The 13,955-nt window shown below is 37.8% G+C and overlaps 1 protein-coding gene across 4 annotated transcripts in view; it reads right to left on the bottom strand.

Moving 5' to 3' along the window:
* Nucleotides 1–13,955, bottom strand: part of nlgn1 (neuroligin 1) — a 243,145-nt gene that overhangs the window by 107,724 nt on the left and 121,466 nt on the right. For all 4 annotated transcript variants that reach the window (XM_027169793.2, XM_027169794.2, XM_047810386.1 and 1 more), the window contains one exon: nucleotides 8,857–9,009. In XM_027169793.2, coding sequence (XP_027025594.1) covers nucleotides 8,857–9,009 — 153 coding nt within the window. The remainder of the gene's footprint in view (nucleotides 1–8,856; nucleotides 9,010–13,955) is intronic.

The raw sequence follows: 13,955 nt of genomic DNA, 5'->3' as shown, positions 1-13,955 counted from the left end.
GTCTTTAATTGGGTCGACTGCAGGTTAAATGAGTGCAATCATTTTGAAATTTCTCCTGTACTTAAAGAGTAGGACTGTATCATCAATAAAAATGCAGTGCAAATTCAGCATATGAGAAGGGCGGCAGGCAGCAAAATATACGTACACAGGCACAAAGACTGCCCCCTGATTGCCAGAAAAGTTTACAGAAGAAAGAAAGAAAGAAAGAAAGAAAGAAAGAAAGAAAGAAAGAAAGAAAGAAAGAAAGAAAGAAAGAAAGAAAGAAAGAAAGAAAGAAAGAAAGAAAGAATATAGGTAGGAGCAATGGAAATGAAAAGATTAAGTGTGCAAACTGGTGTCCAATCCATGGTGTATTCTCACCTCACTGTCCACATAGACTCTGGATCTACCGTGACCCTAACCATGATGAAGCAGTTATTGAAGATGACTGAATTAATAAATAACCATCACTCTACTGCGGCTGTGAAATGAATTAAGAGGATGCAGACGTAGAACAATGTGCACTCTGGAAGGACAGAAAAAAGTCAAAACAAGCTGAGACAATTTGCTTGCATAGAATTCTAATGACCAAATGTAGCCTGAGCTTTTGTCCAGGCAAATCGTGTTACGACGGGACGTGACACCTTAAAAACACCCTGTACAAATCAGAATCTATTATATCCTTCTGAGCCTTTTTGCAAAAGCATTCAGCTGATGATTAATGAGAAAGTAAGTGAGGGACAATAAATTAAAATTGCCTAACACAATTTTAAACAATATCCTACAATAAAGTGCCCAGCCGCAGCACTTCCAAGAACACAGAAATAAAGCAAGCTTGTGGTGTTCCCGATAACAACCCATTTCAGCAATTTTATGACACTATAAACCCAGACCTTCAACCAGGGCCTCACATCTCGAGGACTGATTTCCAATTCTTAACGCTCATTCCGTTCCATTAATCTCTTTATGCAGTTCAACCTTGCAAAACACAAACAACATTCTCTGAGTTAATGTTTTTCATCTGGTGCAATTAAGCATTTATAAAGGACTGCCAACGCAAACCAGGAAACCGTAAAATGGCAGCCTTCCTTCTGTGTAGAGGTTTTTATTTCCAGGGTTATGGGTGATATTGCATGGCATTGCGGGGTGCAAACAGATCAGCCACCTTGTCCAACAAGTGCTGGAAGCATGCCTATGAGGATTTTGTGGAAATCTGTGAAGGATCTTAACATCTGTCCACTGGCAGGGGACGATGTCCTTCCAGCCAAGAGCTTCTATCCCCCTTCACTCGTTTTTTTGCAACAGACCATTGCACCAGGACTTCATGGTCTCCAAGCTCTCAGATAATCTCCATAACAGACTGCCCTCCTCTGTAAACCTTCAACTCCTTTACCTTCTGCTAAGAAGTCTGTTCTCAGGCTGATGGAGAGGCATCTCATTATGGCTCTGATACTAGAATGACTAACACTTCCACCAAATGGCACTGTAGACAATCTGGCCTTCGTCCTGAAATTAGACCAGCACTCAAATATTTTTTTTAGTCTGATTTTTTTTTTTTTTTTGACTTCCAGATGCATGAGGTTTATATTATCTCCTTTATTTTAATACATGGTAGTTCGTAACAATTTATAACAATTAATTTTTAACGCAGACTCTCTACAAAATCAATGTTTCTTAAAATCTTGGCTTTCTGGTTTCTAGTTAACATAATAAGCTGCAGTTTTTAATTTATTACCTTGAAGAAAGACAAAAAAAATACTAAAATAAAATGAAATAAAATAAAAAGAAGACAGGGACCAGTCAGAGAGCTGGTATATAGATGTAAAGTGATGAGTGACTAACTTGACTCGTAGACATTACACCATATTAAATAATAGACATCTCGTAACAATGATTGATACAGTAACTCATGTACAGTATGGTACAGTAACTCGTGTACAGTAGCTTCATGTGTAAATACATCACACTGAGTGTTGTCCTATAAAATAAAACCCCTCCTTACATGGTGAATATTTGGTGATAGGTAAATCTAAATACTGTGTGTCCTCATCTCATGACTGTAACCCTCACAGTTATTGTTCTTTATATTTCCAGCTTCACTTGTCATACCCCACAAGCTACCACACTGGTGGCTGTAGTCGCTAACCTTTCTAGAAGCAGATAGCATGCAAATTGGCAGCCGTTACGTTGTATAGACGGGCGCAACCCACAATCATCTTTCCGAGGAAATGTAATCCTTCCCCATAGTCCAGGAATCTCTTTGACTGACAGGAGTTTGGACAGGGAAAGAAAGAAAGTAGGAGGAGAAGAAAGGAAATAGGAAATAAAGAATGATGACAGATGATGATATCCCTGCTTCATATTGCCACTTCACTATGCCATTTGAGAGAGAGAAAATTAGTTATAATTGAAGTGATTAATATCAATGATTAAATGTTCCTATTAATGATGATTCATGTAATTGAATTCACTAGGATGCAATATGATGGGGTTGTAATTTCAAGATGCAAATCAACCTGTGTCCTCACTGCTACAGCACAGCATGAGACCCAAACATATGTCTACATTGGACAAATGGCAGCTACTCTATTACTCTATTTATTCCAAAACTGGTCAGTTTAATAGGAACACCTGCGTACCTGTTCATTCATGCAATCGTGTGCTTTAAAAGCAACAAAACATCGAGTGAACAAAGGTTGTTTGGGTTAAAATGTCTTGTTTATGACAGAAGTCAGACGAGAATAACCAGACATGGTTATTCTCAGCTATGGTAACTCAAACAGCCATTCTTTAAAACCATGGTGAGCAGAAAAGCATATCAGGAAGCACAACATGCCGAACACTGAGATGGATTTGCTATAAAAGCAGAAGACCACACCTGATTTTATTCTGAGAGCCAAGAAGTAATCTGAAGTCACAGAGGGCACAAGTTCACCAAAACCCCATAGCTGAAAATTGTAAAAAGATAAAACAATATTTTTCCAATCTTCAACTTCCCAGATTCAGTGAACCTCTACCCATTGCACACTTGAATTCATCTTAAACCAGGCAGTCTGGCACCAAGAAGATCACTTTTTTTTTTTTTAATTCTGCTGTTTGATAGGAATATTAACTGAAGTTCTTGACCAGTATTTGCATGATTAAACAGTACAGAGCATGCATGAGCAGGGGTGCAGGTATTCCTAATAAAGTGGCTAGCAGGTGCATATCTTTATTTATATGAGTGTCTCGTGTACATAATAATTTCTCTACCCCTCTAGTAATAATCTGACTGGATCAGTAGTCTGATAATTACCATGATAATATTCTAACTGGCCCATTTCCATTAAAATAAGAAATTACCTTATTTTCCACTAGTCTATAAGCCAAATATGCTTCAGCTTGCTTTAAAGTATGTGCACCTTAGCAAATCCAAAACTATACGTGGTAACACAAGTAACTACATCCTTTTCCTGTTTGTTGGCATATTCAATAAAGTTTGAATTTGGTTCACTGCTTGACCGAGTGGTTTTTATGCTAGTAATCTGATATGTCTGTCTCATTATTTTTAATAATGCATAATAATGATTAAATCATACATGTTAATATTAATAACTGTATAATAAGCCTGGACTTTAAGGGATTCTGATCATCATATAAATGGATTCTAATCAAATTTCAGTAGGGAAACAGTAGGGAAGACCTGGAGTGAACTCAAGTTTCTATGTCCAAGCAACATAAATCACAAGAGATATTAATCATTATCTGCAAAGCCAAAGATTTAGTCATAATTAACTGCATTTTAGATAGTGTGCGACTGTTGATATTTTCAGCGATAGATTAATTTTAAAAAAAAAGACAAATTGAGGTAGATTACAAGGACCACAATCAATTTCTTTAACCTTTTAATGCAAAAAATAAAAAATAAACAAACAATATTATATCAGAATTTTAAAAAGGCATTTAGTGGAATCCTGTACAAAGAATCCTGTACAAAGATGTTTCTGTAGAAGGATTCAGTGTAGAAGTTAGAAGCATTTCAGATAAATGCAGCACAAAGAATGGCAAAAATCTGTACTAAAACAAATAGAGGCACTGATGGATGGATGGATGGATGGATGGATGGATGGATGGATGGATGGATGGATGGATGGATGGATGGATGGATGGATGGGTGGATGGATGGCTTGATGGATGGTTTGATAGAATTTATTGATCTCCAAGGGCAATTCGGGCTAATGATTTATGCTAAATTACTTATTAAATGGTCTCAATTGAGTTGGGGGTAATTTATATCTTTTGCAAAATAACCTTAAATTGACAGTGAGCTGGATTACAATATTGAGAATTCTATCTTTTTCAGGTAAATAGATTTGTAATAAATCTGCCAATCCACTGTTAGGAGGCTTTGCAGGATACAAAATCACACTAAACTGCTAAACAGCTTCAAACCTCAGGACTTCAAACCTCAGCACACAGCTACAGTGTGATCTTTCTATCGCCTTGGCTGAGTTCATCATAATGAGAGAGGATATGTTCTAGCTATAGGCACTATTCCAGGAACTCTGGACAAAAAGTATAATCCCCTTGCTGTATTACATGTTTATTTTAGTTAGATTTTACTTGCAGAGGATACAGAATGACATAACCCTGAGGAACCCTGTTTTAGACTTAGGCTTCAGACCACAACAATAGTGCTGTCCATGTCTATTTCATATGATGAATACTGTATATAAGTGTGTGATTACAGCAAAAAACATGTCATAGATCCTTTATCCACATTGCCATCTGCCAAAAAAGGCATGGGGCTAAAAGTGCTGACCGACCATGGCAGTGAGCATCTTGTTCCCAGTGGGAGGTGTCTTTGACCTCTAAAATGATGCAGGAGTTAAAGGAACAACAAACTGACATGTAGTGATACGTCAGTTGGAGCAACCACAGTGTGTGAAGCCACAGGAGATGATAATTATGTTGGACTTGAAACATCTGTTAGAGGCATAAAATATATTTTTATCTTAAAACACAAAATGACCACAGCCTAAACCAGAAAGGGATTTTCCTTTATGTGTTTAAGTTTTATTTTGGAAAACACAGAATAAATAGAAGTAATGCCAGCATTCAGCATGGTATGTGTATTCTGGCTCTGACAGTTCTTCAAACTCAGCTACATCACCCAAGTCTGTCATTGGGCTCAACTAACATACTGTATGCCTTTTATTTTTTTTCTTTATTCAGAATTTTTTGTAATCAAGAAATTCAGCAGGTCCAAACTGCATACCAATGTCAATAACAATCAAGACGCTCCTCACAACTTTTCCAACAGGTCCCACTTGCACCACACTCACTTGGAACTCTGGTGCACCTCATTTCGTAGGTGTTAAACATATCCATCTGTTTTCTCTAGGCAGAAGCAACGTCACTGTGTGAATCCTGGTAAGTACCTAGATCATCCACAAAGGCTGTTGGTCTCTAACGAGTTGCCCTGGAGAGGGGCAGTACTAATGCCGAAATCCATGGCAGAGACAAATGCCTCAATGTGGCTTCATCCATCTGTTGATACCCCCTACCTGTCCCCTCACAGCAGCTGCTGTCAGCAAGCAAAATGAATGCAGCATTGGGGCCAGGAATAAGGGTGGCCAGCGTGACAGGAAGCCCCAAGCTCGGAGATAACTCCTGCAGGCTCTGGGCTGTAAATTACAGAAGCTACATGTGAAACACAGCTTTGGCTGCAATTTCCCAGCTAGAGTCCTGGTATAGTAAATAAAACCACATCTTCTAAATAATGTCATGGAGAGACAGCTATGATCATCTGACTCCTCAGAGATGAGCAGGTCCTTGAGATGTCAACGTTCATGCTTTACATTGACGAGAAGGTGCTTACTCTGATTCCAGTTAGGTATAGGCATTTGTGACACTTTTGAAATTAAGCACAGTGAATCATTTTGTACAAAATTTTGCATTTTTCGACAAGCAGAAGGAAAGACAGTAAGATTGGTAGAGTATTTAAGAGTAAATGAGAGGCTGGAGAGGAATCAAGGAGGCCTAGATGGACACACAAGACAGTGGCTCTCTGGAGGCAGTCGGCCTCGTCTCCAGCACTCGTCTCTTTTGCCCTCTACCGAAAAGGCCAGTAGACATAACATCAAACTGCCATTTCAGATAAAGTCAGCCACGCCTTATCTAGAATGCTTCATACAGGCAATTAAAGCATTCTGGGTAGTGGTGATAGTTAGGACACAGCTTACAGTACATCTGCAAATCTTATCAGCAAAGCACAGCTCATCGTTTAAGCAATGTTATTTGACTACGGACATTACATTATCAAGGTATGTAACCTTGAAACAGCTAAGGAGAAATTTTTGAGATGGAGTTAACAGATTAATAAACACACAAATATAGTACCTCCCAACAAATAACAATTTAGGAATAGTGTCAAATTTTGGTTTCTTTGCACGGAAAATGTTTCCCAGTACAACCAGTCTGTGTTATACTGCTTAGTGTTCATGTCATGTGTTTTTGTTTGTAATGACTAGGTGCCTCTTTGTTGGTTTCAGTTCAGTCTCCATCCCTGGCATATCCATGGGTTTGTTCCCTATGACTTGACTTGAAATGTGTCTTTGGAGAAGGGCAGCCATTCTTTTGCCTGCCTAGTTATGGCAAATTGTTTCTATACCTTGCTGCCAAGTCTTACCAAGCATTTTTATACCCTGTTTCTGTTTATACCCTGTTTCTGTTTAAGTCACTCATGTCTGATTTAAAACTTTAATGAATTATCCATAGCAACTGTTGCTTACCACGTGCTACATACATTTAGAATGTTTTTTTTTTACTCTAATAAACACCACTAGTTGCAGTTAGACTTTTAAAATGATTCCTTCAAGACCCGAAAGCAAGTCCAACCATAACAAGCAAGCAAGTGTATCGGGTACAAAAGAGTAAAAGCGAACAGGAAAAAGAATAATGAAACTAAGTATCTGGTGTATTTGTTTTGAGGTAGAAGAAATTAATAAGCATAAAAATAAATTACAACGGAGGGCAAAAATGAAAACACCGAAACCAATTACTTCAGAGAGAACAAAAGCCACTGGTGAAGATTTGAAAAGCTGGTAAACAAAAGGAATAACGCGCCTGCAAGCAAGCATACTGTAGACACAATTAAACCCACGCTGGCTACATTTGCATTGTACCACTCACACAGTCACACTGACAGGACACATGCTCCTTTTCTAAATGTAAGCAGTCAAACGGACACTGTTTACACAGAGTTAGCACCACGGCTATAACCACATTTGTCATCTTGGCATAAGAAACCATTGTTCTCTATCCACCACCATCAGGTGTTATGAAAGCTCTACTTTTAGCATGAAGATAGATGATTACCATCAGAGCAGATGTTCCAGAATGTGTGTCTTTCACCATACTATAAAGCAGCTTCACAAATACTGTCTTGAGTTTTGCTAAAAACAAGTGAAAAGATATCAGGAAAAAAATGACCTGCATGGGGGTTCAGTGGCGAGTGGTGAGGAACATTATATGTTCATTTTGCTTGGCAGCTTATTTGTTCTCCAGGGCTGAATATTGCTTTGTCTATCCTCTCAAACAAAGCACTTTGATTTATTGTGTCCGGAAGATATGTGACTAAATGTATACAGATAATCAACTTCATTGATAAAAGGAATCAATCCAAGCAGAACTAATGCCAAAAAAGAGAACAGTGGTATAGAGTGGCATGGCAGGTATGATTTGCACTGTACAGAGAGTACTGTGTTCTGACTTCTCACTAAGACAGAACATAAGGTCACTGTTATTAATAAAACTTAGTACTTCACATTCACATATGCAGAGCAGTCTGGGAAAAAAAACTGTCAGGATTTGTTCTGTGAAAAAAATCCAAAACAATATTTTCTTGCCAAGAATATAGTTGGTGTCATTTTGGTCAAAGTATTTTGTAAATATTTTGTTTGAATTTTATTTTCCTAAAACAAACAAACAAACAAACAAACAAACAAACAAAAACATAGCATAATATAAAGAAATATAGCCAACAGAACTGCTTGAATTAACCAGACATAATTTATCTACTGGCATGAATAAGGCTCATGTTTAAATGTTGTGAGCGAATAATCCTGAGCGCGTTCAACCCATAGTGCATTCCCATTCTAAAAGCAGAATTACAAAATATGGTAATAACGATATTTTTCTAGAAGTGTATTCGATCGGAAATGTAAATGTTTTAAATCTTCGATCTGAATTATCCACTGTGAGATTTTCACTTTTGGGTTAAATAGACTTTAGATTTAATACATTCAATTGAAAAACATATGAATCATTTACGTTACTATAAAAAAGTGGCCCCAGACTGCCACACATATACATGGCCACATTTTTTCCTATCTAGCACCATACATAAGTGGACTTAATCAGCAGAATTATATAATTTCAACCTTGCACTTACCTGTGCACACAAAGTGGTGTGGAATTTACACAACAACATTTCTAGAACAACATGGCCATTACATTTTTTGGGAGCAACCCTGAGTTTATAAATAATAATCATGTGAATAAGGCAACATACAGTACGGCCTTGCCTGAAATACTTTAGTGCTCATATATATATATACGACTTGGATTTACAGATGCTTACCGCTGTTTTTGTGTGCTTTTGAATAGAAGCTAAGGTTAGGGTTAGAGCTGGCAGTATAATTCTATACATGTAGTGCACTACTTCCTACAGGTGGCTGAATTCACTCTCACAATGAGTATATGTTAAACAAGGCCGAATCATTTGCCGAAGGATCACACCAAGACATTTCAGTCGGAAGCAACCTTCACTCTGTTCATCTGATGCTTAGCAAAGGCGGTGAATTTATTTAAAAAATACAAAAAAAAAACACTTACCTAACACACCAAGCCGGTAGTTCACGGTTATGACAATGACATTGCCATAACTGGCCAAAATGCTGCCATCAAACATATTTCCTGTTCCTTCCATATAAGATCCACCATGAATGAAAACCATCACTGGCTTGGGACTTCCACTCTCACGGATGTCTGGAAGGAGAGTGAAGAAAGAAATAATTGATTGTCAAATTCCAACTGTCGGTTAAAGATGCATTCAGAATTGAGGCTGCCTTTTCCTTTAGGTTCAATTTGCCACATTTGGCTTTAATATTTAATAGGCTACGGTATATTCATCTTTAAACATTAGATCTTACATTTCCTAAGCAACATGTGTCATGTTTCGTGTTATTGAACAAAAACCAAATTGAGGATGGGGATATTTTTTGGTCTTTTGCCCATTTCCTGCTAAATTTCCCTGCTCACTACTGTACATTTATATAAATATTTTCATATATCAAATAACATTAAAAACATTTGTTGTGCTGAATGACTATGTACTGAATTTGTACCATATCAACTTATTTTACTCCATTTTGCTGCTTTTTTAAAATTATTAATGCATCGCTTGGTGCTTGGGCCCTGTGATCTGTTTCAAGCGAACGCTTTCAGTCCACGAGGGAAGCAATTTCAAAAATGAGAACAATGTTTGCAATAGCTTTCATCTTGTAAGGAGAAGACAGCTATTACACCACGGGTGCAATGTATCCACATAAATCTCTGATAATTGATAGAAGCTGGGTGTTCAGGGATACTTCTCTGGGAGGTCCCATAACAAAGTAGAGAACAAATGAAAAAAGCAATTATTTTCCCCCAAAAAATGTTCTCTAGGCCTCTAGACAAGGGGCTCTCAGTTATTCCCAATTCACAATTACTGTTTCTTCATTCGGATATGTCTTATTTTTCTTTTGTGCCAGGGCTTGTATTTAAGGTGCTTTATGTTATAATGTTGGGTGTATTTTAATCTGTTGATTTTTCAATTCCAGTGACACATAACATAAAACATGGAACATAATGCATATGACTTATGCACACATTAAAACTAAGCTCGTTTAAATCTAACAAAAAAAACAACAAAAAAAAATCTTTTTTTGGCCCAATATTTGTGTCCTCGCATCTCCCACTTACTTTGATAAATTCATTGCATCACTTAAAGGCAGTGGAATAAAGAATCATATATATATATATATATATATATATATATATATATATATATATATATATATATATATATATATATATATATATATAAGTAAGATATATATGAAAATAATAGCAGATATTGGTGTTTTAAAAAAGATGTACTGGTCATCTAAAAGTGCTTAATATCTAAAAATGCACTTTGTGATAAAGTTACCGGATATTGACTTTTGATTTAAAAATAAAAAAGAGAGAGAAAACAAACAAAAATTCTGCAAATTTGCATTGAAAAACAAACCTGTATACGAACAAGATGTTCAAAATATTTGTTATGTTTAAAACCCTAAATATTACGAGTTAATTAACTCCTGCATTTCTTCTTTGCTTGCTTTTCGTCATGATGAATGATCTTGAATGACCCTGATTAATAAGCAAGGATTTTTTAGTTTATTAAAAATAAACTAAAAGATAAACTAAAAGATCGTTTCTTTTCTTTTCTCCCAGTTTACAAGCTGAAACTAAAAGGAATGAAAGCAGAATTCATAAAGGTCTGTGTACTTTTTGGTCACTATATATTCATGTAAATATAAAAATGATTCTTTGATTTTTGTTTCAAAGTCCAGGCAGAGGTCTCTAATGGAATGATTATCACCCTGTGCTTCTTTTCAGTCTTTATAAACCAAAAAATAAATTTGTAAAATACATAAAATGGGAAAAGGTCTTTGTTGTCCTGAAAACTGCAGCTGTCTCAGAGGGGGTCATACAGCATTAGGCCTTTAATTATTAGACATTGTGAGAAGAGGAATGTCAATACATTTTCTGTCATGCTCGTGCTAAACAGGTTTGCGGGGAATCTGGAGTCTATCCAAGGGGACTCGGGGCACAAAAAGGGCCTAACCCTGTTCACGGTGGCAACCCAGCACAGGGCACTTTCACGCAAGCCCTTTGACACATTATGGACAATTTAGAGATCCAGGCAGCCTACAACACATGTCTTTGGGCTGTTGGTGGAAACATCATAAACATTGGAAGAACATGTAAGCTCATCCAGGGTGTTCACATGGGGTAGAGACGGTAACTGAAACACTCAACCCGCAAGGCATAAAGCAAACGGATTAAGCCACCGTGCCCCCTGAGAAGATATCTCCACAAACTCTAGGATAGAATATTCTCCTAACAGACTTTAAGGACAGGTCTACTGTTCTGGCACAATCACACAGCACATTTGTTGATATTCTAACATTATGAGTTCTTGCTGATCTAACAAATTAGATAACAGTAATAGATAGTTAAGATCAACACCCAGGTGGAAAGAGCTGGCTTTCCTACTTTACTCTAATCATTGAACTTTGGTTCTGTAGCATAGGGGTACTTGAATTTTATGTGAAGGAAAATGCTCTTTTTGGCATTTCTATAACCATTGTGAAATACAATTCCAAAGCATACTATCTAAAGTTAGCTCTAAAGCTAGATACATCAAAGTTAATGGTGTGTTTTTTTTGGACACAAAAATAGAATATAATAAAATATATTTCCCAAGTACTGAGGCATAGAAACGACGCTTCAAAATGTATCATTATACTTCTGGCCATGAGAACTGAGGATTCTGTTGCTCAGTACATCTTTCACCTTGTAATGCTTTAATATCAAAATAAGCACTTGACGTTTTTGCACTGCCTCATTTTTACTTCAGATGATCAGAAGCTCGTTTTTGCTTGCAGCATAATTCCGTTAAGTGAGCGACCCAGACCGTCGCTATTGTCTCAGAGTGTTAGCGTCTTCAGGATGCTGGGTTAGAAAAATCCAGCAGGAGGAAATGATCCACAGAGGAACGTATGATGAAATAAATCCATATTATCCACATACACAAGTCCAGTCAAGTCCAGCAGATTATGCTTGATATCAGAGCCACTGCAGAGCCTCGACAGAACATGGAAAGTCAATCCACTGTAAAGAGGAACCAGGGAGCAGGTAATGTTTTTTAGAAACTGGATGTGTCAGTCATCCTGAGTGTAGCCTTTGCTGTTTTCAACCCCAGGCACCAGGAAACATACTGTAGACATATTCCTCTAGGACTGTATTTGGCCCAGCATATTGTCTCGCAGACTTAAGAGGATTATTTTGTGAGCTCTGAATTTTTGATGGAGTTAATAGTAGATGCTTGGCGGGATTCACACTGTATATTTGTGCCACTCTAATCTTATGATGTCTGGATCAAAGACAGCTTTTTCCTGGTTTTAGCTGGTGATAATTGGTGCTTATTTCACTTGATTATACAAAATATGGCCTTGGTTAACTTGTGGTTCAACATCCAACAAAATGTGTGTATATATATATATACTGTACTCCTGTAATAAATCTTAAGACTAAGGGAAACATGTCATGTCATTGTCCTTCTGCGAGATAAGGGCTTAATGAACAAAAAACGTCTACAAAGTCCATGTCATTTCCAACAAAACATACTTGCCCGTTTGTAATTTGCAAAACCAAACATGGGACAAGAAAACTTTTAACCTGGACGATCCTGATCGCTTTCAACCTTACCGGCATGACAAGTGCCCCTTTTCCACCGAGGCAGTTTGAGTGCTGGTTCGGAGCCAGAGCCTAATTTAGAACCAGTTCTTTTTATTTCGACCGCCAATGCACCGGCTCCGAACCAGGAAAAGTGGTTCTGAAGTAGCACCAAAACATTGCTGGTCTAGACTTAAGAACCGCTTGTGTCAGGAGCTGTGGACGGGGCTATTGTTAGTGCATTTGATAATGTACCTTAAGTATACTAATGTTTAATACACTTTAACTTTACCGCGATATGATATATTATCAGCACACATGATAGTAGGTAGCTACATGATAAGGCTAACTTTTTTTCTGTGTTAACAATAAAATAACGTTATGTACTTTATTGATTACAACCTCCGTTTATACAGATTACACGGAGCTGCATGTACACGTTTTATTCGCCGCGTTGGATGCCAATGTAGGTTCGCAAAGCCATGAGCATTAACAGTAAAGCAACATCCGCCATTGTTGTTGTGTTTGTGTTTGCCGCTGCTGAGCTAACGTGGACACGTGACACGTATACAGTGACGTCACACTCGGCGCTGTGATGGCTCTCTAGCCGGTGGAAAGGAAACCGGTTCTTAGAAGGTTCGCCAGTGGAACCAACTTTGAACCAGCACTAGCGCTAGCTCTGAACCAGCACCCGGTTCTTTCCAGTGGAAAAGAGGCAAAGGAGATCCCACTGGAGATGTTTCTACACGGAGGCTCCATCATGATCTGGGGTGCTTTTTCTTTAATGAGAAAATCAAGCTTCATTTTGTACAGGGGCATCAAACTGTGGCTGGCAATGTGGACATGTTGCGGACATCCCTCTTGACTGAGGGCCCTCGTTTGTGTGATAATGACTGGGTTGTTCAACAGGATAACTCTACAGTAAACCACGTCTGCCTGGTGAAGGACTTCCTCCAGGAGAATAACGTCACTCTTTTGGACCATCCAGCGTGTTCTAATGATCTAAATCCCCTTTAAGGATTCCCTTCATAAAGCCATCTTCATCACATGGAGCAACATTCCCACCAGCCTCCTGGAAACAGTGTTTGAAGTGATCAACAATGATTGATTGGGCCATGGTCGTTCACTACTGAGTCCTTTTTTGACACTTTGAGTTCTGTTGTGAGGTTTTTTGGGCTATGGTCTTTTTCTTCTTTTGGCATTTTGAAGCAGTTCTTACAACCTAGTTATGATCCACCACCGCAACATGCAAATACATTTCCCTCGATCTTAAAATTTTGTTCAGACAGAGCTTTTTATCAGTCAGTACATTTTCTGTCATGGAAGAGTTTCAGGACAGAGAAATTTATGCTTTTTGGTTTCTCATGAGAGGCCGTAGTTTTGTCTCAGAGAACGTAAGATGGTGAGGTAATGACCAGTTATAGCTGTTACAGTGTAAGAGAAAACAA

The sequence above is a fragment of the Tachysurus fulvidraco genome, chromosome 2 (genome assembly GCF_022655615.1).
Source record: "Tachysurus fulvidraco isolate hzauxx_2018 chromosome 2, HZAU_PFXX_2.0, whole genome shotgun sequence".
NCBI lineage: Eukaryota > Metazoa > Chordata > Actinopteri > Siluriformes > Bagridae > Tachysurus > Tachysurus fulvidraco.
The sequence above is the reverse complement of the archived record's forward strand: the minus strand, read 5'-3'. Positions and strand labels throughout refer to the sequence as shown.